Genomic DNA, 21,795 nt, shown 5'->3' with positions numbered 1-21,795 from the left:
GGCATTCGGCAACACTTTTAATAGGTTATACAATGGTATAGAAAAACTGACACAAGAAAAAAAAATAGACAATTTCCTCTACAATGGATAAAAAAAAATATGCGAGACAAATTACCTGCTTAGGTGAAGGACAGATTCTGTACAGGTTCTGTTTGTAGGTCGGGAAAACGACAGGAACAGAACATCTGCTGAGCTGTATGCAGCTGAGAACGTTGCATTTGGCTAACCTGATGTCATTTATCCACAGACTGGTCAAAACGGGAAATGCTGCCCTCTAGCGGTAAGAATATGACGTCTCAAACAAGACATAAAGAAAATCTCAAACACTGTCAAGAACCCCTTCTCACATTTGAATTAATGCATACTATACCATTCAGGTTAAAATGTTTTAAAGCTTCTTGTTTGCCACATTTTCATTGTTCAGTTCACCCTTTCCTTTTGTTCAATGAGGTTGGACAAATCCCCTGGTGCAACAATTAATCATTTCATGTAAATATAACAAAGATTTTTGTAATCAAAACTCCACTTTTAGAAGTTAAAGGGAATGTGGGACAAATTTTAACGAGCAATCCATGATGCTAGTTATGGATTGAGTGAGAAAATGTGTACAGATAAGTCAGCTTACACAAAACAGCCCCTTGCTGATACTGGCCAATAGCAGTCAGAGCAACGATTACAAAGTTTAAAACAACTTAAAACAGGGACGCTAAGATCACCTCCCACCACTCGGCTGAGGTTTCTAATGCGATGTATGTTGGCCTTAAAAGAAATTTAATAAGGAATTAGCAAGAAGTTAATCGCATAAAAAGCTTTTAATCAAATCCTGTGACTTAACTTACCAGATGTTTACAAAGCCAAGACATTCTCATAATCCTTTGTATATGAAGCACATCATTAACTCCATTCTTGATCCTTAATAATCATGATCTTTCAATCAGAAAGTAGGTCAGGCTGCCATCAGCTGGAGTCACTCCAAGCATTCAGCATGCTGAGGTGAGGGATTCTTCACCGGTGCAGACAAAGTGATAGCATTGCGTAGCATGAATTAGTGTATTGGTATTTCCTGATGGCTATGACATTTTAGTAGTATATACCTAAAAGCTGCCACATACACGTGCAGCATGTATTTGACATCTTTGGAGCTGTAGCGCTCACGAAGCGACAGAAAATGGAAGGCAACCTGGCTCAGTTTTAGATGTGCAGAAAGATAAAGCTGATGCTTTATTTACAGAGTCACTGATTCTCCTATGATGTCACACAAGGCATCATGATTTTTAGGGTAATATTTTAAAATGCGTCCCACAGCAGCTAGTTTTCTGTTATGAATGTGCGCAAAACTTTGTTTGTGCTAATGTCGGAAAAACACATGTGCAGTATTTACGTTAAGAAATGCAGTTAAAATCATGATGATGACATGTTCATGCCATCATCACCGCTTTCTGTTCTCTTTTTTAAAAGCTTTTCCACCAGCAGTAGCGTCCGGTTGTTGATCGCGCCTCGTGTGATGTGAAAAAAAGCAGCAGGAAAACCACCAAAATGTCCCATCAAAAACCATGAGTTTTTTTTTTAATTGACGTGTTTCCATCAAGCAAATTTATCTCCTAATTCCTATTTGCACAATTTTGTGGTCAATGGAAACACAGCTAGTTGTGTTTCAGAAACTTACGAAGAAACCTCGACATCATAGCAAACCCAGTGAATGTAAACATTTGAATTAGAATAAATTATAGTTTAGTAAATGGAAATAATTTTATTAATCCTCAGTGCCCTAAACCAGGAACAAATATTCAGATGTAATAAAGACAAAGGGAAGAAGACGGTGTGTGTTTTCATAACTTGTTAAATATCTGGTTTCAGCTGTTTGTGACGTGTTAGAAGAGACCAAACAGCAGCTGGTATGCAGAACAGAGATGTGTGTAAAATTCGGATTACAACATATGTACATAATGCATCCATTTCCAATAACTCGGAGATTTTGGCCTTCATTTGTTCATGACTGAATGAGTTAATCACAGATGTTCTCACCACTTTAATGTCTGAAGAGAGACGCTCACTTGCCGTTATTCCTCATTTTATTTGTGCAATGTATAGACGCTAAAAGTTGTGCAACTTCATCTACTTGGAATTGTTCAACGTAGAAGTGGAGCATGTTTAAGTCTCGTTCCAGGTTGTTGTTGTTTTTAAGATCTCTAACTGACCGTTTGTTTGGGGGACTCAGACAACATCGACGTCAAAGCTCGTCCAGTTGTCCCTTTAAGCTCCTCCCCCTCCCCTTAGTCATACCACCGTCTCGGAGCCCGAGCTTTTTCCAGTAAAAAAGTCCCAGAAGTTGGCGGCCGATGAAGATTTGCCCTCATCCTGCTGCATCTGCCTCACCCAGATGCTGTTGTCGGTGGAGCCGCTCAGACTGGAGCAGCTTCCTCCGCTGCCGCTGACGCTGCCCAGAGTGAAGCTCATGGCGGCGCCCAGCGCGCCACCCCGCCGGTCCTGGGGGTCGCCGTCCTGGCTGTGCATCTTGGACAAGGTGGACGGCTGGGACAGGCTGAGCAGGTTGTGGTGGGAGTGGAACTGTCGCATGTGGCGGATGGACTTGGCGGAGCGCGCCTCACCTGCACAGTGGAACGAAAGAATACCGTCAGTTATGCTGATTATGCTGTTTGTGCCACCCTGGTTTCTGTCCCGCACACTCTCCAGCCTTTTCACTTTTCATCAATTTACAAAAACATTGACAATTATAAAGCTAGAGTAGTGCTGGGAGATAAATCAATCTTACTGATTAATCAAATTTTTGGTAATTAAATTTTTGGAAAATGTGCAGGAGTCCAGGGAGATGTCAGCACGCCGAACGGCGCCATCTTGTTTGACATGCGTATTTTACAGCTTCCATTTATGTGGACTTTGAATTCAGGTCATCAACTCTATGGCATAATATTAAAACCAGGTTCATTTTTTTTTAATTATGAGGATAAAGTCATATTACCAGGATACAGTTGTAATATTAGGAGAAAGAATTAGTAAATTTACAAGAACTCCAACACAAAAACAAAAATTTAAATTGAATAACGTTGAGCGTTTTTGTGAAGTCATACTTTGATATAAGTTTTATTCATGATACGTAATAGAAATGCCTAAATCTTACACATCGGCCTCAAATTATTACCGCTAACAAGCACAAATCCGCCACTGATCGATGTTTTAACCATGCCAAGCCCACAGGGGGCAGTGCAGCGCAGTGCTAAAACTTGTGTCAGCCAATCAGATTGCTTCAAAACAACTACCACGACTTGTTAGGAATTAAACATGGCGGCTGGAGTTTTGTTTGTGCGTACGTTTTGAACGTCGCAGACTAATGCGCGGCACCCTAAATCTCCCTTTTCCACCTACACTCACAAACAGTAATAGAGAGTTTTCTCCACTCTGTTCGTAGTTTTTATAAGTAATTATTTTTAGTTGTATTAAACCCGGTTTTTATGTGGATGAAAATGCAAAACGGCTAAAAACTTGCTCGTTTTCCCAGATGTCCAGCTACATGTGGACCAGCACCAAGTCTGTTACAAGGCTTATGGCAAAAGGAAATTGAATTATTACTGTTGTCTTTTAAAAAGCAAACAAAAAAAGCTTCTATCTCGCTTCTTTTCCGTAAAGCAAATAATAAATGGCTTAGTCTCCGCTGAAAGAGGAGTTTTTATCCAACATAAAATCTCAATAAAACGCTCGAGTTTGTGACTGTAACGACAAAATGTGAAAACGTTTAAGTGTCAAACTTTTACAAGACGCTACATACATAGAAAAACAACGGCTGACAGCCTGCTGCACTAACCACCCCTCTTACTGACCGCCAGATGGCGCTGTTGCCTCATTTATCTCATCACAGTGAACAACCACAGGATTAAATCCTGAAATCATCCAACAGTTTAGAGACACTACAGGCTTTTTTTGTCCCAAGTCCAAAGCAAACTATTTATATAAAAAATGTAATTTAAACATCCACTTAATTGGTTTGTCAATAGTCAGCAAATTTCTGTGAACTGTTTCTGTTCTAAAAATCTACTAATAAACAGAAATGTGAAAGCATACAGAAAAACGTCTATGTAAAGATTTCCAGGATTAAAACCATTAAGTAATCAGCCAGCTGTTGATCGAAATCATCCAGTTTTTCTTTGACTAGCTCCGCCTGGTGATTTTGGCCTGTTTGTTAAATGCATCATTAACAGCTTGTTCTACGATGCACTCTGGAGTTTAGCAGAAATCACTTAAATGGTAGAAATATAACACTAGATTATCTTGAAATTCATTTTCTGCTGGATTTAAAACGACAACCTTGTCGTTTTAAAAACACTTAAAACCACATTTTATCCCTCCAATATGATTTTATTCAACAAGACAGGACATCTTGAAACCTTTTTTTTTCTTTTTCACAGTTATTAGCAGAGTCACTTTGACCCAAAAATGGAGGAAACTAAAAGGAACACCAAGCGAACGGCGGCTGTCTCAGAAGATTACAGGCCTGACGTGTTTCCTGGCCTTGTGCTGCAGCTGCATGTGCTGCGTCAGGTCAGGCAGACCTACCAATCATCCAACAGTAGGGCTCAGGTTTTATCGGCGCATGCTGTGTTGTAGTTGCATGGTCACATCTTGGTGCCTCAGCATTAAGCATCATCTGATCAGATGCTCCAAATAATATATGTAAACTTAAACGTAGAAACAGCTTCTTTCCCCCCTCCCCCAACAGATTTATGTCTAAAACATTTTTCATGTCGTTGCCTGAAACTGTTGTATTTTGCTGTGAATGCGCCTGAAACCCCCTCAAACAAGCGGGTAAAACAAGTATTGAACACATAACAGTTTAGCTGCTTGGCTGGTCTGTAGCTTTTTCTCTCTATGTTTTCTCTTTTATGTGTTATTGTCACCAAACATGAATTCTGTCGTTGCCACTTTCCTAATCTTCATAATTATCCTTTAACTTCTGGACTCCAAAACATTTGGGGGCTCGTCCGTGACCTAAACTGGGATTTCTCGCAGCCCATACAAGAATCGTTCTTCTTGAGATTTTGCACAAAAGGACAAATATAAAGTGTGTAAAAATTTCTTTAAAATTACTCAGATGGTAAATGGAACCAGTACCGAATCTCCCTTCTGGCCGGTTTCTGGTCTGGTTCAGTTTGAGGACGTTGAGGAAGACCTCGCTGGTCAGGCTGCCGTCGCCGCCGCCTCCATCCGGAGGGAAAAGCGGGGACGGCGGCTCAAGAGGAGACAAACTTCCGCTTGAGGCCCCCACGGAGTCCAAAGAGGCCCCTGTGTCCCGGCGACCCCCGGACTCGCTGCTGCCCTCTACCGTCAGGTGGCTGCCACTGTGGGCAAGAAGACAAGCTCAGATTGATGACTAGCAAGAGTCAGAAACTATTTGTGGCTGACCCTACAGCAGAGACGTACCTGAGTTTCCTCCGCAGGAGATAATCGATGACATCCGGGTCGGTCTGGATCAGACTCATCAAGACTTCCTGCTGAAGCTCTGCAGACACCTACATGAACACACAGACCATCCAATCCAATTTAATCTCCAGCTACGGAAAAGAGTCAACCCAACACATTAGTGGTGAAATCTCTCCAGATTTGAAATAATGACCACAGCAAAGACTGCTGATAGGTGTGATTCTTCTGGTACCGTGAAGAGCCTCCTGTAGTTCTGTATGAGCACCAGAATGATGCTGATGATGGCCGTGCTGTCCTCGATGCCCATCGCCTGAGGACTCATGTCTCCGCCTCCCTCCCTCTGGAGCAGGTTCGGCCCGAAGATCACGGCCAGGTTGGCTGCCGTCATCTTGTTACCGGGAATCTGCAGGGGGAGCGACGGCGGTAAAGACAGGGAAGGAAACAGTGGCTGCGTTTCCAATGACCATATATGGCACAAATTGGAATTATGAAAATACATTTGCTTAAAGGAAACACATCAATTAAAAAAAACAAAAAAAAAAAACTCAAATTTTTCAAAGCGGTTGTTCATCGGCTTTATTAAAATTAGTGAATTTCGCAAAACTGCAATGGGAACACTTTTTCACGAATCATGTGATCAACAACCCAAAGTTACTACCGCCAGAAAAGATGAAGAAAAAGACAGGAAGTAGTAGGAGGGGGAAGGCGTGCCATGAATACGTGAAAAAAAAGTAGCAATGGGATTTCAGCAGATAAGACGAGTAAACATTTTTACCACTTGACGCAAAGAAAAACGTGATGCTCGACTTTTATTTTCGACACAAGAGGACATGACGAGCCTCACTAATTTGACTTGCCCACCTCCTCGTCATTGGTCCCTACGGTGTCCTGGGCGTAGCTCTGCACGGTCTGCAGCATGGACAGGAGGCGCAGCAGCGTGTCGCAGTTGCAGGGAGGGAGCAGGTAGAGGAGGTGCTGGAGGAACTGCAGCTGGTCTGCTCCTCTCAGCACTGCGTGAAGCATAAACCAGGGTTACCTGCTGAGCCACAATGATGCTGCAACCTCTGCTCTTCAAAAACTTCAAAAGCATTTAACTCTTTTTTGCATTTTATGATATTGTAACCACAAACATCTGTCCGTCCATTTTACTGGGATTTTACACGACAGACCGACACGAAGTAGCTTCTGATTGTTAAAGCTGCAGTAAGTTTTATTTAAAAAAAACAAAAAAACCTTGTGGTTTTACTATTTGCAGAAATACGCAGCTCGGTCTGAACAACCAATCAGAGCCAGGAGGATGGTCTTAGCGCTGTCAATCATGCTTGTGTTGGTGCTGCGCACATCCTACCCTTTACTCTCTGCTAGGCTACAGCTAGGTCACCTCACCAGAAGCGTCTGTGAATGCTAAAGGTAGTTAGCAGCTAAAGGTAGTTAGCATAGCCACCAATGACGGTGGATAAGTGGTTTTCCTGTAACGATAAGTTACCATTAAGACACCGAGTGGCACAAGCATGATTGACAGCGCTAAGACCCTCCTCCTGACTCTAGCTCGACCACAAGGAGCTACCATACGTCACAACTCGTAGTGACAGTTTTAACAATTATATCAAAAAACATATATTTAAAAAAAAAAAAAGTTACATCAGCAGCTTTAATAGCAATTTGTTGTTTTTAAAAAAAATTATCTTCACAACAAAAAACCTGAAAGTGTCCCTTCACTGACTGCGCCTGTGAGGTGCAGTATTTGTTCAGGACGACAGCAGGCGTCTAGCGTTCACATACGGTTAGCGTGCAGGAAGGCGGGGTAGAGCTCCTGGGGCAGCAGAGGGTCCGGCATGTCGCGCAGGAACTCCTTGAGCAGCGCCGCCACGTCGTGCACGCTGTGCTCCTCGTCCAGCTGGACGTCCACCCCCATGTCGAAGTCTTCACGAAGCTACGGGAGCAAACGAGATCGCTAACATCACAGAGGAACTCGAGCTGATTAACATGAACAACAGGCTTGTGACATGTTGGGGTTACTCAGGGGCCACTCTGCCCCCCCCTATGGATGTGATTTCTAAATAACAGGATATATCACTTCATCAGTTTGAAGATTAGGTTTATTTTTGTAGCATCCAGCAGAGAGTAGCAGGAAGCGGCGCAGAGTGAACCAGGGGACGACACGTTGCTGCAGGCAGCGGCGCTTTGGTGTTTTATGGTCAAGAAAAGGTCAAATTGGGGTCACAGCTCTTAAAATAAAAATATATTTATGGGTCAGGCTTTAGTTTGGTGGCCTGGACCTCGTTTCAGGCTTTAGCAGACCACAGAATTAACTGCAAAAAACACAAAAAAAAGGGGTCTGGAAGCTGGAAGGTGGAGATGAACTACACAAATATTAGCCAGAAAGCTAAAATATCGCAAATGAATAAGTTCTGCTTGAAAAGATGCGATGATTGACGTAAAGTGTCTCAAAGTTACAAGTAAACATCCATCCATAAATGTATCCATTCATCCTCCTAACTGAGTCAAGATCTCCATGGTAACAGATGGTGTTATTGCCAAGACCACTGAACCAGACAAAAACTGAAACTTCAAGGGAAAAAAATCGTCAGCAGAATTAATGAAGAGAGCTAGCTTAGCCAACCTGATGGTCACGTGTTAAAGCTATGGAGCACAGTTCCTGCATAATTTATGTTGCATTTGGATCTAGTTGTGTTAGCTTGCCTTTTCCTTTTAGCTTTTCTTTCTAGGTGACGGTAAAAGTTAAAATTGTCCTAGACATCCACATTATAATTTATCTTCTGCCGAGTATCTTTGCTTTTCCACTTGATTTGATTTGCAAATCAATTCTTTGTGCTTTGAGTGAGCAGATCTGATCACCGACTGCTGACTTAACCGCCGTTGCCACTAATTCATTTCAGTCCATGTTCTCTGTAAATAAAAATAAATAAAAGATGGGCAGGAATGTGATGCTGCGATGCCACAAATATTTGACAATGTCAAACGTTGTGCACGACGCCGGTCCAGTCAAAAGCCATGAAGCTCGGAAACTACAACTCGCATTTTATGACATCTGGCCTCACTTAAAAACAAACTCAAACATTTTAAATATCTATATAATTTTAAAAAAGAATACTGTCAATTAAATTTTATGTAAATATGTAGATTTTATGGCTGTTTATTTTTTACTCCACAGTGTAACTTTGTGGGTTTTATCCCTGTGCTGTAATGTATGTTTACATGTAAATGCTCATTAATAGGTATTGTCTGCCAGTTCAGCTAATATATGCTAATAAATGCTCTTAAGCATTTATGCTATATGTCCATATTTCATATACAAAGAAAAAGTATGATTAATAAATATTTTATTAATTATGTATGCTTAAATTATGACTAAGACCAGTTCATCAATTCCTTTTGTATGAAACTATGCTAATAAATGCTAGTAACATTTATTATGCATTTACTAACATTAAAAAATAAATCTATTAGCTATGCTAACAATGCTAACAGATTTTATTAGCATAGTTAAGATATGCTAATATATGCTAATAAATGCTCTCATGCATATATGCTAATATTTTTTTTTCTAGACATATTTTATAATATATATAAAATGTCTAGAAAAAAAATGCTACTATATATATATATATATATAGCATATATGTGCCTTTTGCGTGATATTACAGTTTATACAAGTTAAGTACCATATACAATCCATTTTATTTATTTGAGATATTGTATTCAACTTTACTCTGTTAAAGATAAAAAAAGTAGACGTCCTCACCTGTCTAACTCTCTTCTTGGAGCTCCCGACTCGGAAGATGCCGACAGTCTGGAGCCCTGGGGACGAGGTTTGTGAGCATTTACTGCTGGGCGTTTTGTTATCAAAGGGAGACGCCCAGGATGACCCTCCAGTCTCACCATAGGTCTCGATGTGGCTGCAGCACCTCTCCACCACCCGAGGCACCTGCCTGTAGATGGGGTTGAGGCTCAGCTTGGACTGGGTCCTCCCTTCGGACGGCGATTTCTTCAACTCCAGTTCGGCCGGGTGGGACAGCTGCAGCGCCTCCAGCAAGCGAGACTGACTCTCTACGAGGTCAGAGAGGCAGTCCACTGACAGCCCGCCCTGTGGAGCAGGAATCATCAGGTTCACAATATTAAACTCTTTTCTGTTTCAAGTTGCATTAAATATAGTTTGACGTAAAACACTGGGTTACAAGTGGTACCGTTTTACTTTAGACATCGTGTTGTATTACAGTTTACCGTGCCAGGTTGTTTCTTATGTTGCCACATTGTATATATAATTACATCGGAATTTCAAATATTGTATCATATCGTCACCTTTCTAAAATAATGGTCTTTTTTTTCCTTTTTTTTTTTGCCAAAAGTGATTTTTTTTTCTTCTCTAAATAATCTTTATTATAAAGATAAAATAATTTAAATTTTCTTTGTTTTTTATTTTTTTGCAAAAATTATTTTTGACATAAAATGACATTATTTTAGGAAGGTGACAACATTATTATTATTATACAATATTCCACAAAAGTAACTGGCCATTTATCTTACTTTACTAGTACTATTAGCTTCGCTGGTGCATTCTTTCACTTATAACATGGGGAAAAATATCTAATTAAGTTGTAAGTGTAATAATCTTAAGTACTTTTGTAAATCAATATTAAGAAATTAATGACTTGAAAAGTTACTAAGTTAGTTTTGTCTCATTTTAAGTGTACTAAGATAGTTGCACTAGAAACCAGACCAGAAATACTTGGTATTATTTTGCGTTTGCAGTGTGAAGGTCACACAGCTGCTCAAATCAAAGTGACATCTCTCTACTGTCTTTGCTTAGACGGAAAAATGCCACAAATTTCCGCAGTTGTATTTTAAACCCGAGGCGTGTTTTTCATCAGGAGGAAATGATTGGCCTCTGAAGGATCACTATTCTCCAAGGGACACGTTTCTGTCTACGTGTCGAGAAGAATCATACTCTTAATGCTCACTTGTTTTGGCTGCAGATCAAAATTCTGCACACATACAATAGCAAGAAAAGTCCTAATACTTCTGGGACCAGCCTGGGACATTAACTACTCTCACAACATTTAAGTTCTTCTAACACAAGGAATATTCCAACTCGCTTTTATCTTTAAATGTTGGGATATGTAAACTTGTAAATAGCACTTTCAATACGTCATTCAGATTTAGATGGGCACGTCTAATATTTGTGACTAGACACGTTGGTGTGCTCAGAAAAAAATTGTTACAAAACTCAGAGTGGAGTTGAAATAATTCGTGCCTCAAATCTCCTGGAGGAACATCAAGAGTCTGGAGGAATTTCCTCAGTGGCAACGACACTGTGGCTCATAAAGCCGAAGATATTTCCTCCATCTGAAGTGTGTTAAATGCACACATGGTCAAAAAGTTTGTGGACGATGCGAAAAATGGTCAGGTTTGTTTACTTTAAATAAGCAGCGACTATATTGGAATTAAAAATTTACATATTTTCTGCAAAAATTGCTGAATTTTAAACCAATTACAACCAGGTCATAAAATACTACACTTTCCCTCAATTCCTTCTACTTCAGTCACAACATCTCAAAAGTTTTATGAGAATTTGCTTAATCATCTTAATAATCAAGCAGCAATGAAGCGTCACAGTCTTGGTTGGCGTCTGTGCTGTTCATCGTAGCGCTGGCGTGAAGAAGGGCGAACATGAAATGACCAAACTGAATCTCCAGCTGTTGTTTGGGTTTCCGTTAGAAGCGTGTGTTAGCAAGGCGGCGCAGCTAGGTTCCACAGGAAGTGAGAAAACCAGACAATTAAAACTCTAACTGGCTTTGCTTTGAAGATTGTGGTGTTAAGTTTTCTTTTCTTTTCGTTAGATATATTAGACATATTTCTTGAATGTCAGTGATGGATAGTCTCACTAAACATGCTGTATAGTAGAGAGAGCTTTGGAAGGGACAGATGGGACAAAATGAGCCTTATGTGGTTAAATTAACTTCCTTCATGACTTTTACGTAATTTTTTTAAAATAATTTAAAAATTCTTTGAAGGAAAAAAAACTTTTTTTTTTACTTTAACCACATTTTGATGCCAATCCTTAAATACAAATTGTGAGTAGGCTTCTTTTTTAATAAATTTTTTTCCTCAAGAAAATGTTTATTAAGCAATAATTTAAATGGATAATTGCCACAAGTCCTAAGTGGTGGTGTTTTTTTTTTCTAAGTGCTTTCAGAGTTCACCTCCCTGACAGGCTCCTAGAAGCTCCGCCTGATTGCTGCTTCATGCTCAATTGCTGTCCTCTGTGGCTGTAATGATGCTCATTATGAGCTTAGGAAAACAACTGGTTTCACATCAGCATGCAGACAAATAACTGGTGAGCCTTAATCATGTGTGTGTACGCACACACGCACGCACGCACGCACGCACGCACGCACGCACGCACGCACGCACACACACACACACACGTGGAAACAGGCAGAATTTGTCCAACAAACACAACGTCAGTGGAAACAAGAATTTGATGGTCAAATGCACAAGTTTTCGAATGCCATACATATTAGTCTATTTTAGTTAAGATACAGCAGCACTAGCAATTGGAATTAGAATGTGAGATTCAGGCCAGAGTACACCATTTAAAAATGTCTTTTGTTTTTGTAAATGTTGGCATTTCATTGCTGATAATACCAGTGGAAAACCTTAACGTTACAGTGCAGATTTTTTTATTGTACGGTTAATGTCTGAGTTTTTCAGGTTAGTGCGTAAAAAAAAAAAAGTGTTTCCAAGAACTATTATCAAATCAGATAATTGAGCAAATGTATTAGCTTGCGAAATCGCAAAAACAATCTGCAGAAATGCGTAACATTCACAGGTTTCATGGACTAAATGTACGTTCCTCCAGCGCAACGTCTCTGTGGCTGAAGACTGAAAGCGAAACCCGTCTCACCCTCCTTTGTCCTCGGCTGGCGTTGTCCATAATTGTCGGCGACGCCGCTTTGCTCTGCGTGTCGCACACCGGCGCCGGAGCCACTGAGTTGGCGGAAGGCGACCCGGGGACTCCTCCTGTAATGGACGAGGAGCTGCCCAGAGGTTTGCTCCCGTTGAAGAACTGCCTCTTCTCGGCCCTGAAGCGCAGGACGCTGGCCTCCAGGTCCAGGCAGTCGCGCCTGCTCTCCTTCAGGGCGTCCTGACGCCGCTTGTACGCCTGGTCGTTGGCGATGGCCTGGGAGAGCGGGATGCCGAATGCTTTGGGGGCATTTTCTGGGGAAGAACGCAGGGAGTTATTCCAAGAGACCGACGCTAACAAAAGGGGCGACATGGAAACATGTGTGACAAATAATCACTTCTAAGAGAAATTTAGAGACCAATTAACCCAACTGTTGTGTGTTTGGACTGTGCTCTGCAAAAACACCAGATCTTACCAAGTATTTTAGGTCCAGTTTCTAGTGCAAATATCTTAGTAAACTTGAAATAAGACAAAACTAACTTACAAGATGTAGAGGCTTGTTTTAAGTAAATAATGACAAAAAAAGTTCTTGTTTCATTGGCTGGTTATTTAACTTATCTGCAAATTGAACTAGCACTTTCTCATTAATATTATGGATTTATTTACTTAAAACAAGCTCCAGCATCTTGCTGAAAATTTGCTTTTCAATTTGTCTCATTTCAAGTATATCTGCACTAGAAACTGGATCAAAAATACTTGGTAAGATTTGGTGTTTCTGCAGTGTGGGAGGAAGTCCGAGTAGCCAAAGAGCACCCAGGCATACAAACATAAACAAAACAAACTCATATTGAATTATCTTTACAAGATAATAAACACAGAGAAATGATCATCATCTCTCCTAATTCTAAAAAGAAAGAAAAAAAAACAAAATTTCTTTGCAGTGATCATCTTCTCGGAAAAGACGATAGCAGAGTTTCCATTCCATGTGTACGCAAAACTTGCTTTATATTCTACTAATGTCAAAAACACAATATCGCAATTGCAGCATTTCAAGTAATCACAAAATGCATTTAAAATCGCACTTTTACAGCTTGTTCACACGTTAAGTCCGTAAAAGAGACATGGCGACGACAAAATTTGTGGTCGCCATGTCTTTCATCAGGAGGTCAACGGCAAATGATGGCTGAACATCAGCTTCAGGTTGGCCTGTCAGAACCGTTTTTATCATAATAGTTTGCTCTTCCAAAATTAGCGCGTTTCCTTTAAGCAAATTTGTGTGATTCCAATTTGCGCACCTTTAAGGTCAACGTAAACGCAGCTATGTCCCAATTGATTCCTCTTAATAATCTTGGCTTCATTTCTGATCACATCTGACTTTCTGACTGCAACTAACGCTCAGGTGCACTTAATGAGTTCTTGTCAGAAGACTAGATCTCTAAAAATCGCTAAACAAGCCGAGCACTTAACAGGACTGAATTACTTTTACCTGTGCCATTAAAATGCATGAGGTAGGAAACGGTGAGGAGATTACCCTCGCTCCAGCTATTCACTCTCGCACTCAGAGAACCATGAAGCAGTACATGATGGCCTGAATGAAAAACACATGGGCCACCAAGTGACGATCGCCCACGTGCGCCAACACCCGGCAACCAGGTCGCGCAGCAGAGAGGGACTGGAAGGAGGCCACGCAAATCCTTAAATATATGGGATTGACTGAGCCTTAAATAACCGCACAGACCTCTGCTCCCAGCAGTTTGGCTGCAGGCGTTCCAAGATCGTCAAAAAAAGACAGCAAAAGAAATTTAGGAATGATGAAAATAAAACTTGGACGAAGTTATTTTTTATTATATGCTCGTACAGAATGCCATATCTTGTTCACGTCGAGCCAATTTAATACTTATTTTGTCTGACGTTTCTGCAGGTTTTCCAATTCTTAATGGAACATAATACACAACGCAGTAAAATTCAAAGTAAATTTCTTCCCCCCACCCCACTTTTCCTTCAATTGCTGCAGCACCTTCACCTGCAGCCAGTTTCCAGTTTAAACTTTAACTCTCAATAGCTCAGCTTTCCCCGTTTTCCCTTTAATGCTGTGTAATTTCAGGCTGAAGTGACTGAGCTCACCCCTCCTCCACATGTACCCTGGTCAGGTGCCGCACCACAGATCAGCTCCTTGTTCTGATGGCAACCTGCCTGCAACAACTAGCTTGTTGCCGTGGAACATGCTAATGGACACTGCAGCTAGACTGGCTTGTTCACACAGCATGAGGCCACAATAAAGCAGTATTTGCCCCATTAAAGATTTTGTTAGTTTCTTTTCTACCCGATTAAAAACAAAAGGCAGTTTTCAAATGATTATTTTGATTTATGAAGGGGAAAAGCTATTCAGACCAACCTGGAATACGAAACCGCCTTGTTGTGGATTCATGAGTCAGCAGTGATTATCTATGTGGTCTGCACCACTTCAGTTTGATTCCAACAGCAATATGCAGGACGGATTATTGTCAGAAGTCATTTAAATAGCACAGATCTAGAAACAAGAAGTAGGTTGAAAGATCTCAAAGAGTAAAACACCCTGATCTCTAGAAATTGACAATCCGTCTAGGGAGAAAAGGTTACAGAGTTACTTCTTGAGCTTAAAGACTCTTGAAAACCACACAGAGAGCCGACTAGCCTACAAAATGACTCCGAGATCTGTCACATTTACACCGTTACATCTGGAGTAAAGACAACACAACATCTCAAACAAAGATCATCATCAGACATGGTGGTAAGAGGATGATGGTCTTAAGATTCTGACTTGTTACGGAGGGAAAACATCCAAGTCCTATTCTAGCCTTGAGGTCGAGCGCAGTTGGGTTAGACAGTTGGACAATGATCCACCAGGAAGTCCGTCTCTGAACGAGTAAAAAAAAAGAAAAAGGTTTTGTAAAGGTCTAGTCTACAAAACCTTTGTCCAAAACACTCTTTGCCAGCGACTGAAACTGGCTGCTTTTTGTATTTCCTCAATCGTTCAATGATATCAACACATTTATCTAAAAGATGTAAGTGTAGCGAACAACCGAACAGATGAAATCTAAGGGGGGAAATACTTTCCCACAGCCCGGTTTGGGTTTACCTGAGTCCCTACATAGTCTAGAAAATTTTAGGAACTTCACCGAAACATTTTCCAGGTGTGGATGGGCATGAAAAAAAGTCTGCTTAAAACTTTATTCCCTAGCTCTGTTTTCTGTGACAGGTGGCGATATTATTAGCTCTACAAAGTCAGCCAATGACAATGTCAACAACTCAAAGTTGTGTTTGTTGCTCCCCAACACAACACAACTTTCCACTTCCATTAACATCTGCCTTCCAAAGCGCCCTACCTCCAAGGGTTTGTTTGGGTTTGGCTTTGTGGTGCACATGATGCAGATACGCTTCATGCCTTTCTTGCAACACAAATATATGTGATTCAGTGATAAGGTAATGGTGCAAGGTGACTTAAATCAAGACCGACGCCACAGTTTCTAGCAGCTAATCAGGAATGAAGGTGAGCAGGATTTTTCACCCGCCACCAAAACCTTTAATATAATAGTATCGGTCTACTCCTTCATAATATTTAATAGTATCCAAATTAATAAGAAATAGTCTTCTGGTACTGTTCTACTGATTTACATAACCACCAGTATTACAGGAAGTGAATCACCGACAATCATTCTGCTGATCATTTTTGTTCGTCAGTCCTTATCTGGTTTTGTCCAAGTAAAATAATGTATAACATATGCAAATAAGCGCCTGGGTGATTTCCTTCACGTTGCTGTGATATGTGTGCCTCTCTGTATTAGTTTTAAGAACTTAAAACAATAAATAATGCTTAGTTTTAACATGGATTTTTTTTTAGGCAAGTTTCTGTACCACACATTGAGAAAATTATCAGAGTAGTAGACAATAAAACCTTTTCTAGTGATTTAAAAAGAAAAAGTAGAACATGTGCTTTCCACACTTCAGGAATTTCCTCCGCACCAATGACCACATTTGCTTCTTATCGACATCGGCTGAGTCGGAGCATATATTTAGTAATGGTAATTCTTCAGATTGCCACTAAGGGAAGAACTGCTTTCCATAAACACTAGCAGTGGCGTAGACGAACCCTGTGTCTCGTTTTCCCCCCCAACAGTATCTCTCCTAAGTAAGCGAGGCGTCCCCACCAACAGGAACAGTCTTCAGACTGTTGTTCAGTAAGCCTGAGCTTGTTCCTCAGCGTTGATGTTTGCTGGTGGACTGACCCATCATCCATGGTGCCGTCTCTCTTTTAGCTGTAATTACTAGCAAAATAATCACAGTGATGTGTTTAGCTGTTTGCACTCGAGCCGTTTGCTTGTTCAGGAAACAGAGCATTTAACAGCCGACTGGTTCGGCCAACAGACACATGAAGTGGATGTTTAGATGCCCAATAGCTGCAGGCTGTATTGATAAAGACTTTATAGTAGGATGTTGGTTGGAAAATGTATGCTTTTAAGGGAAAGTTGTGCTAAATTGTTCATGACCTGTGCCTCTCTTACTTGCTTTTTTGTACAAATCTTTTGAGATACACACAACTACTAGTGCTTCAGTTCACATATCTTCATTTAGCCACAAGTCGTGTGGAAAATGAAGAACGTGAACTGCATGCCACGAAGTGTTGGAAAAACTAACATTACGTTATTGCTGGCACACTGAAACATGGCGATGGCAGCATCATGACTGACGGCGCTTGATGGCTCTTACTGCAGTCTTGAAAGTGGACATTATAAATTACTTTAAAAGGCGTTAAAAGACTTGAAACCGGTGGATAAGATAGTCTTCTAGCAGAACGAAGACCTTAGACGTACCTGCTGGCCTAGTCAAAGGCCAGACCTCAATCATATTGAGCAATTTAATGAGCCTTGGCTACTATGACTGAAAATAATCCCAAAAAGATTTGCAGCTGTAACGGCAGCAACATCTGGTACTACAATATCCTGAGTCAGGGCTCCTTATTTGTAAAAAAAACAACAAAAAAACCCACATCTTTCTTCTGCCTACGCTTCTCTACAATTACATAACAATATAACTACTGAATTTAGACTCCAACAAAATGCTTTGCTTATGATGTCTATAAAACAGCTTATTTTATAATATATCAAAATTCTCAATATAAAAGTCATCCCCTGGTCAAGAATGACTATCTTATAAAGTTTGAAGTTTTATTGTTTAAAGCTGGTTTGCAACAGTGTTTTTAGAACCAAAATATATATATATATATATATATATATATATATATATATATATATATATATATATATATAAAAGAATAAACAGTTTTTAAAACAATGACAAGCTGCTTCTGCATTAGCCTTACCCTGACTTTGTTGGACTGCCAGGTAGCAGGGATTAATTGTGAAATGAACACTAAAGCTCAGACAGGAAGACAGCTGTGTTTGTGTTCATAAATCTGAGTCCTCTGCCTCTGGAGCGTTTCCAGTCGTCAGCTCAGACTCTTCCAGTAACGTAGGATTGCAGCAGATTTATTGCACTGCTGCTCAGGATTCTCCTCTGTTTTTCTTTAGCCACAGCAGCAGTCGGATTATAATATGGGTGATCTGGGGTATTAATATTTAAAAAGAACTGTTGGTTTAACAGTTGTTGCCCTCCAAGTACACCAAGGGCTGGCCTGTGGCCTAGGCACTACAGGTAAATGCTGAGGGCGCCAGGAGTTTAGGGGCGCAATAAAATGGGGCAAGAAAAAAAAGTTGTTTTTTTATGTAAAAGATTCTGCACTAATTTAGCTCTGTAGCAGAAAATAATAAATACTACATTTAAAAATAATGATATGTTGCTTAGCTGCCACTCTTCTCTACTAGTTGGTCAGTTCCTGTAACCCTATCAAGAAGAAAGACGCTGCATTTCCATTACAAATGTGCAAAAAACTGTCGATATTCCTCTAATGTTGAAATAAAAACATAATTTCGGAATTGCGGACCATACATTAAATGAGAAACTCAATATGAATATGTTTTTTCTCATGATAAGCCATTAAAACATGCCGCACCATCATCATCCTACCATTTCCTGTTGTCTTCTTCATCTTTTCTGCCAGTAGCAACATCCAGTTGTTGATCACATGGCCCATTGCAGTTTTACAATTTGCGAAATACACGAATTTCAATACAGCCCAAAAACGACATTATCCTAGCGCAAAAACTTTTTAGCGAAAACCGTGAGTTTTTTTCTTAAATTGGCAAGTTTCTATAAGGCAAATTTATTTTTGTAATTACAAATTGCACAATCGGAACTATGGCAGAAAACTATTTAGATAGAAAGAACCTCAAAGTCAAAAGTGACAAAATCTCGCCTACAGCGACAAAATGTCCACTCCCATTACAGTAACTCTGGTACCAACCAGCTCACCAGTCAAGCTTCACATCTGATTCCTTCCCAGCCACTCTCCAAACAGATTACGGTTGCCACCGTGTAATCCTGTTATATGTACTGTAATCTGCAACCTGCTGACCCCTGGAGGCAGCAGGAAAGCAGCACCAGGCCCCGATGTTCTGTGTTTTGATTAGCCCGGTCAGCATGGCCGCTCCAGTGTCTCTGTGTGAGAGGCTGCAGGCAGGATTTAGAGGTCTGCACAGACAGCCAGGAGTGTGTGTGTCGAGTGTGTCGGATGGTATCTCGCCCTGCAGCGATAATCACCTAAAACCAGAGAACATCTCATTCTGAGAGGTTCGAGTCACGTGGCTCGATGGAGGGGTAAACGAGACGAGCGGGAGGGAGGGAACAGAAAACACAACGAGGCTAATTTGGACAGATGAGTGTGAGCCGCCTCCGTTTCTGTTTACACGCTCGCAACTACCGATGCCCCGGGAAAGGGAGCCGGATCGGATGCAGAGTGATTAAAGCAGCAGCAGATGCAAACAGAGCCGCAGAAACGTCTAACGTTTACAACCGACGCAGCTGTCTTTGTTTTCCATTTGGCTGCTCAACAGAAAAATGAAAATTATAAAAAGCAAATAGTGTAAAACTGTGTGAAGGATGTGGGATAGACCCATAGTGTAATAACAAACACATGACCCACAAACATCTGTCCTGGTCCATTGTTGTAGCGCGAGTCCTTGGTTTTAAACGGCACACAAAGAACTCTCTGGCTTTCGTAAATGTGGCTGAAAAACGCAAAGCACGTTCAAAGACCCATCACAGAGAAATTCGTCTTTATGTCGGTTCTGACTGCATTTATATGGCAGCACCATTGTTCCCGGTTGAATAAAACTGTCAAACCAGACACATACCATGTTTTCTGTACACCAGAATAAAATTAAATTCTTTGTTTTTGCACAAATTCTTCACAAATATAGGCTCCCTTACGACAAAGTCTGGGGATTAATGTGGAGGCTGCAGAAGTGACGATGCCTGTGATATGATTCAAAATAAAACTACATATTGCTACAATTAAATTGGCAAACTCAGACCTGATTTAGTCAACAAATTCCTTCTGCAGAGAAGGCCAAGACATTTTTTTTCTTCGACTGGCTTATTTGACTCTCACTGCGAAATTTTAAATTTTGCTCCGTTTAGGACTTGAATTCAGTTCATTAACCATCCAAATTTGACTCAATTTGTCAAATTAAGTCAAATTTGACTCAATTTGACCAAGAAGCCAAGCCAAGCTTCTTGGTTAGCTTATTAACAAAGAAACTGCGATTGTGGCATTTGCTTGTTGAGTGATTCAGTCGTAAACCCTTTGACACAGCCTAAACAATATTGTGGTTATTTCCAGAAAACGGGCCGTTACGTTAACAACGGTGTCACAGCGCCACGTAAACGCGCACAGCGGGTGTCTGCAGTCATTCATTATTCGGTTTATATTACACTAAACCAGCAGAAACAAAGACGCACATGCCTCCCTCTGGGAACCCAACATGATTCAGTCTGCAGGACCGAGCCGCCTCGTGCTTTATAAACACTGTTTTTCAAGAGGGACCAAAAGTGGTTAGCGCTAGTAAAAGCCACTGGAAGTCAGCGGTGGTGATGCTGAATGAACGGACAGAGGGGACATTGTGCTTCATGATGACTCTCACTGTGGTAAACATCGGATTCGCGGAAATGCGTTCACGGCTCGTCTTGGGAGACGGGGCCTACGGCCGCAGATGGTATTGTGTTTTACCGCTTTAATGTCAGAGTGCTGCGTGAACTTACCTCGCTCTTTCTTTTCCTTTGAGAAGGAGTCAAACCGTCTGCGGAGGGACTTTCTTCGTTTGCGTATTTCTGCGGGAGAAAGGGGGGGAAAAAAGTTACAACGATTGTCAACCGTCGGATCGTCTGCGCTTCATTCTCAACAATAAAGATTGTGCAATCCACGGTCTAAAATGTCTTTCTTCTATTTATTGTGTATTGTTGAGATCAAACACCGCGCTGTCCACTGTGTGGAAGAGCTCGATTGTTTTTGGCCATCTTTTGGGATGGAAGTGAACCCAAAAAGCCCGCTAACGTCTTTCTCGTGTTCCGCACAGACTGCATCCTCAGCACAACTTTCTTCTCTTTCCTCAACAACAGAGCCGAATGTTTCTGCAGACGAGCCGTAGCTGTTTGTTTGGACAGCCTGCTTTCCTTCGTGAGCATAAGAAAAGGGGGTCCAAGAAAAACACAGAGACAATGTTTAATGTTTGCACTTTGGATTTCATGTGATTCACCATCGCAGCACTGCCTGGTTGTGAAGTGGTACGTACATGTCTTCTCTGAGCTTTTTTTTTTTTCTCTCGCTAGCATCCAAGATAGACTTTGTAAAACCACTTTTTCCTGCTGTTTTATACTCACACTTACACATCTATAGACTAAAATGTTTGTCTGTCTTTTTTTTTTAAGAGTTGCTCTAGCTAAGAGTCATTGCACTGAAAATCAAGTATGTTGCATCTAATCTCACTACTTTTGCTCAATTTGATCGAAAATCAAATCAGATATCCGACCAGATCTGATGTGAACTAGCAGTATCCCCACACGAGAGTCGGTTCACAGGAACTTCACCGATTCCTTATGTAATTTGTTTCGAAGCGGGTCCACGTTTCGCTTTTCGGACTTGTTTATGTGCAAGAATCCCAGGGTCTGGTGTTTAGAAATGACTAATCCGAGGATGGATTAGTCTTTTCCCGATTACACAAGGATTTGATTTATTACCTACAGTTGCACTTTCCAAAATACCTGCGACATGAGTAACAAAATCCCTTCCTTTCTGTTTTCACCCTTACTGACAAGGACATTTTCAAAAATAGACATAAAAATAGAAACAGAGCGGTTCGGGGGAAAAAGAGCATTTCAGCTGTTGGGATAAAGAGGTCAAATTCCCACGACTGCAGGAAATTAAGGTTTATTTCTAAAGTGCAGAGCTCCTCCCAGTGAACACATGGCACCTCCATCTACGACTTATTTTCTATTGATGA

General features: G+C 40.8%; 1 protein-coding gene across 5 annotated transcripts in view; it reads right to left on the bottom strand.

Moving 5' to 3' along the window:
• The window catches only part of arhgap36 (Rho GTPase activating protein 36), a 62,892-nt gene continuing 41,097 nt past the window's right edge, over positions 1–21,795 (bottom strand). For all 5 annotated transcript variants that reach the window (XM_008435148.3, XM_008435150.3, XM_008435151.3 and 2 more), the window contains exons 3-12: positions 20,558–20,626; positions 12,362–12,675; positions 9,337–9,541; positions 9,200–9,255; positions 7,216–7,366; positions 6,295–6,443; positions 5,666–5,836; positions 5,434–5,522; positions 5,125–5,351; positions 1–2,609 (exon numbers count right to left, since the gene is read on the bottom strand). In XM_008435148.3, coding sequence (XP_008433370.1) covers positions 2,278–2,609; positions 5,125–5,351; positions 5,434–5,522; positions 5,666–5,836; positions 6,295–6,443; positions 7,216–7,366; positions 9,200–9,255; positions 9,337–9,541; positions 12,362–12,675; positions 20,558–20,626 — 1,763 coding nt within the window. In that variant the 3' untranslated portion in view covers positions 1–2,277. The remainder of the gene's footprint in view (positions 2,610–5,124; positions 5,352–5,433; positions 5,523–5,665; positions 5,837–6,294; positions 6,444–7,215; positions 7,367–9,199; positions 9,256–9,336; positions 9,542–12,361; positions 12,676–20,557; positions 20,627–21,795) is intronic.

This window comes from Poecilia reticulata, chromosome 18 (assembly GCF_904066995.2).
Source record: "Poecilia reticulata chromosome 18, P_reticulata-male-v2, whole genome shotgun sequence".
NCBI lineage: Eukaryota > Metazoa > Chordata > Actinopteri > Cyprinodontiformes > Poeciliidae > Poecilia > Poecilia reticulata.
This window is presented reverse-complemented; position numbering and strand designations above follow the sequence as displayed.